General features: G+C 34.8%; 1 protein-coding gene across 13 annotated transcripts in view; it reads right to left on the bottom strand.

The window, feature by feature from the left end:
• LOC115235805 (venom dipeptidyl peptidase 4) overlaps positions 1-5,662 on the bottom strand; it is a 386,957-nt gene that overhangs the window by 61,639 nt on the left and 319,656 nt on the right. For all 13 annotated transcript variants that reach the window (XM_029807805.1, XM_029807808.1, XM_029807806.1 and 10 more), the window contains one exon: positions 1,917-2,116. In XM_029807805.1, coding sequence (XP_029663665.1) covers positions 1,917-2,116 — 200 coding nt within the window. The remainder of the gene's footprint in view (positions 1-1,916; positions 2,117-5,662) is intronic.

Raw genomic sequence — 5,662 nt, 5'->3', positions numbered from 1 at the left:
TTTAATAAATAATAATACATTATTTTAATGTTCAAAAGTTATAATATTTATATGAATTCTTTTGTGTGTGAACGCAAAAAAATATTGTACAAATAATATATATAGTTGTAAAAATTTCAGATGAATTTTAAAATATCTCGATACGAAATCGAGATAAACTGTTCTTTATATTTTCTTCTACTCGTTTCTCTGCACAAAATGCTTTTACGCGTGAAATCGATGCGCAACTTTACTATCGCCGCGACATACGATATTCATGGTGATGAACGTCACTCAGGATATAGGAACTAAATCTAGTGGAAGTGACCGTAACCCGTCAGGGTGTTCTCTCTCACATTGTTCGCGGACTTGCCTTCTTGATTGATGAATTTTTATGCGCCTCATCCGTTGATCCTCGCCGCTATCGCCGCGCGTGGTAAAACGAGGTGCGACATCCAAAAAAAGAGGCAAGCTAAGGGTGGAAAAAGGGCATAGTTGATGAAAGCTCGAGAAAATGCAAAAGCGAATAAGCCTTCTGGAGCATCGGCTACGCCAATTATTGTACAGTGTGCTGAATGTGTTCCTTTCGCGATGCATTATCGTCGTCTCGCACAAAGGGGAAGTTCGCCAACCCGATTTATGAATCTTTTAATATTTTGAAAATTTGATTCTGAATATGATTTCAATAAAAATTTTATAAAGCTTTAATAATTTTATAAAATATATTCTATGATAAGTATATTTTTTAGTCATCATTTGCTGAGATACATGCAATTTCGTAGGAAATTCTTTAGTTGATTTAGTTTTCAATCCAATAGAAAGAATTAGATTTAAAAGAATTGACAAATAAAAAGACAGAGCATGTCTAAAGATCAACTGCTATAATTTTTCTCTTACGGAGAAAAGACGCTATATTAATTTGCATTTCTAATGAGTATTACCCTAGAGCCATTATCCTAGAATTAATTTCTTATTACAGTGCGTGAAAAGAGCAGAATAATCAGCATCAAAGCTTTTTCCGCTAATTTCACGCAAATTTCACGCAAATTTCATTATACCTAATATTTTTTTTTCGCATACCAATTTCGCTCTTCTCTCTTTAATCGGATGTTTCCACATACAAAATAAATAAAATATTTTTGGACGGAGGAGAGAGAGAGGGATATGCATTTTGTAAAAACAAATTCCTCAAAGGGACAAATAAAAAATATTGCGCGATTCGCTGAATCGTTAGGTACACGAGTACGATAAATCGAGGTAGTTGCCAGTTTCAGCTACACAAACAGCGGATCGAACGATATATCGACTTTCCACAAAATTTTTACGAAACGTAAAACGATCAAATATTAACCCAGTTTAATCTTGTCGTCTTTTTCATTGGATTATTACCGCGCTCTTTTATTTTTAAATTAAAAAAAAAAAACTTCAAAGCCTTTGACAATGAAATTACGATAGCCGCGTGCTATTGAAGAGATTCTTTGCTATTGAAGAGACTCTTTCTCAAATATTATCCTATAAGGTGAAATTTATTTTAATTATATTAGTTTTAAAAGAAAGATATTCATTTATAGATTTTGTGAAATTTCAATTGTATATACGATATATAGTATAATTTTATATCCTTCAGTTTTAATATATTTTATTGGAATTTTAGCGTTGAATTAAATCGGAATCCTATGGATTTTATTGAGAGGGAACTTGAATTAGTTTCTGATTTTAATATTGAATATTTTAGAGGGAAATCTACATTAATTTTTTGGATGACTATGGGATAATTATTTTTTTTTTTTTAGATTTATTAGGATTATATTATTTACAAATTTATTGATTTATTCTTATTTTTCAATTTTTGTGACGTAAAGTATTTGTTAAATAATTTCAATAAACATATATATAGAATATACTTTTCTCACACTCTATTAGATGTAACTACTCACCCTCGTACACCCAGTCCGGTACTCCGTTGTAAATAGTGCCGAACACTCCCGTATTGGTTATCTGATAATCATTGGCCACTTCTGCCTCCGGTCTGTAGTAAATATTATTCTGATGAACGTAGATCAGGGCGTTGCCACGTGGCCCCCAGGTAGCGAGCTGCAACGGCGTAGATTCGTTCGCCGCCAGTATCGTCTCTGTCCTGCAAACATAATTATAACGCGCTTCGATTAATACGGTAAAAATAACCGCTTCTCACTCTAACTCACAACGTTTTTTTTTTTTTTCGTGCGTGTCAAGATGGTATAACACTCGTGTTTTCGCATTTCGCGAAAAAGAGTCACCATCTTTCCTCCCGCTTTTTCGCGTGTTTCGTATTTTGCGTTTCCCGCAGCAAATAAAAAGTTCATCAGTTAGCATCTCTTTCTTTCTCTCTCTTTCCCGAAGGATACACTCAAAGATAGATGATTATAGCGAAAACATTACGACTCTGCATAAATATGTCTGTTTTATTATTTTAACGACAAAAGTTTGGCAAAAAAAGAAAGATGCTACGAAGATAGCGGATAGTACATCACTATTTTTAATTCAAGGAAGGAAAAATTATGAAATAATACCAAGGAGCCAAGTAGGACGCGAAATAAACTTCTCATTTATTTTGTATCTCTTGATTTCGCTAATGTATACCGCTGTGACACACTTTTGGCGAAAACTTTTTTCTCGAAAAAATGATATACGAAGTATAAAGAGAAAAACACGAAAACGTGGGGAGCCTGCAATTATCTTCGAACTAATCATATTTTTTTTAAGCTCATCTTGTATAATTCATCGATTTTAATCGAATAAATCCGATTAATCATTACAAATGGGCCTATTGAAATTTGAATTTATGAAATCGAAACGGACGAAGATGAGGAGAGAGAAGATATCAGCGTATCGGAATACGTCCATCTTGTTATTGTTTAACATTCGTGACCGATCGCCGCAAACCAACAATGACGTCAGTGTGTCCCGGTTGAACAATGCCGTAACTCTGTCGGTATGATTTTAGGCATGGTCCTAGTTTGAAACTACAGGACAAGCAAGAGATGTAGTCTCGCATAACTACAACTCCTGCTATTGTTCCTGCTGGTTTCGACCAGCGAAACGTAATACGCAGGTCGCAAATTCTTCGTCAAAGGTTCGAAACTTGAACAATGGCGGGGGATTATTATCGGTCAGGGAATGATCAAATAAAACGGCGAATAACTAATTATTCTGGGTATAATTACGACTGTAATTCAGAAATGTAATTAATCTTGGAACCGGTGTGTGTGGCTGTTCCCGGAATCTGGTTAACAAGTACGTTTAAGGCAATCACGATTTTTTTTTTTTTTCAAAACTTTACACAGATATTCAGAAATGAATTAAATATATTTAAAAGAGATAGTCTCGCGATATCCTCATTTTCAATACCTATATTTTTACAATTCCCTCGTAAACCGAGTGAAACTTAATCGGGCAATTTCTATCAAGACTGAAGACCTCTGACGCTCGTCGCGATTAGATAGAAGCTGTGTACAAAGAGCTTGAGAAAAGCCGATTAAGGGAAGTTGATTTTTGCCTTCGTACCTGATAAAAATATTATCGTAGATCCCGACAATTGACGAAAAACATTGAAGCCGCTGTTTACTCAAGCGCTACAGCTGAAAATTTTATGATTATACAGTTTTGATCAATCATTATTTTACATACTTTTATTGTATATGTCATAAATTTTTACTTTTCTAAATTCCAACTAAAATAAACAAATTTATAATACTATGCATCGCATTATACACACTAAATTTAATTTAAATCGCGAAAATTTATCTTAAATCTTGGATGCGACCCTTTTAAATTTTTATGTCGGACACTATATCTTGCATCGCACAATTACGACGGTTTATTTAAGACACTCTGCAAAAAATGTGTCATTTTACACGCTCGAGCGCTATTTTCTTTCACTACTATTTAGAGTAAAAGTTTAATTCATTTAGAATAAAAGTTTTGAAGTCTCGATCAGATCCTCTCTCTTTCTCTAGATATGGCAAATTGCCAACTATCGTAGCATCCATTTCCGTATACGGAAAACTATCAGCGTCTATTTTCACGTAAGAACTGTTGGCAGATACGTTATCGAGCAAGAAACGAATAAATCGATGTTCAAGTCACTGAACCTCATGACGCTAATAGATCAATGAAATAATTGCGCGGCAAGACAATCTCTCGATAAAATATAAAAATGTATTCTTGTAATTTTTCAATTCATCGATTGTTGCAAAATCGAAAGGATTACCATATTTTTGCCCGAGTGATTGAACCAAAAAAAAAGCTTGGTCTCTTTATTAAATTCTTTATAAATCTCTTCGACAATTTAAAGTTTAAATAAACATTTATTCTGCAAAAAAACATTTTATTTCATTATGTTCCATGCTTTTTATGAAAACTCGTTTCGATAGAAACTCCAATCAACATCGATAAAAGAGTTTCGAACATTGTAAAAATGCAACTTTCATTTTACTTTGCGTAATATTTGTTTTACGCCCCACAAAAACACATGTTTTCAAATATGTTCTCTAAATACATATGCATATATATGGCCTTATGTATACATTTCAAAGAGAAGAGAAACGAAAGAGAAAAAAAGAGAGAAAGCCTCTTTTCTACAGACAACAAAATCGAAAACCGTTTGCGGAGAGCATTTTGAAATTGATTCCAAGACTGCTTCTAGATATTTAGATTTTAGATGAAATAAACAAACGTTTATTATATAACCTTATTTTGTTTCACCTACCTATCTCTGATATTTAATTTTGAAAAACTATGGACCTTTTAATGTTTTTGTTGAGAAAATAATTTTGCATGTTAAATTTTAAATTAATAAAAAATCTTATAAAGATAAGAAGCGACATAAGGCATTCCACATCTTTAAATATATAAAAATATTCCAGAATTTTTAATACGCTCAATTCACTTTTTTAAGAAAATACTTGAAGAAATTAATATAAATTAAATGTTCTCAAACCTCAGCATTTTATAACACTTTCAAAACATGGGAAGAAGAACCTCGAATTTATTAAATGCTACGGTTCATATATAATCCATGCATGCGTGTGCTTTAATATGCTGTTCCAGGATTAAGATAAATGTTTCCGGGTTCTTAAAAAAAAAAAAAAAAAATGAATCGGACCACACTGTTGCACTGATCCGTTCAATTGCTCCTACCTTGCCGTCGCATAGAAAAACGAGCTTTTTCCGGCTGGATTCGCGCAATGACCCACCCTCTCCCCCTCCTTTATCCACTGGCGTTTCATCCGCGCCAGCCGGCCGTGGAAAATCGATGAAAAGCGTACGCGCGACTTGACTGTCGTCGTGTCGTCGGCTGGATAACGTTCGTCGTCCCGCGGCAAACTTCTTCCCGAAAAGCCATAAATAAAGACGCCGGTATTCATGCGGCGTACAAACCGGGTTTATAGCCTAGGACAGGGTACGCCTGGCCTGGCCTCCCCCAGCGCGAAATATACAGCGAGCAGAAACTCACGGCTTATTTACTCTCTCTCTCTCTGTCTCTCTTTCTCTCTCCATCTCGCTCTCGTTTCCCGTTTTCGCATCTACCTCCAAAATACATACACACACGCACACATATGTCGGTGTGTATCGTCGTCCCGGCTTTTATCGCGACACCGAAAGCCAAAAACGACGGCGGATTCACCGACCTCTCCCCCCC

Source organism: Formica exsecta, unplaced genomic scaffold, assembly GCF_003651465.1.
Source record: "Formica exsecta isolate Colony F162 unplaced genomic scaffold, ASM365146v1 scaffold235, whole genome shotgun sequence".
Lineage (NCBI taxonomy): Eukaryota > Metazoa > Arthropoda > Insecta > Hymenoptera > Formicidae > Formica > Formica exsecta.
This window is presented reverse-complemented; position numbering and strand designations above follow the sequence as displayed.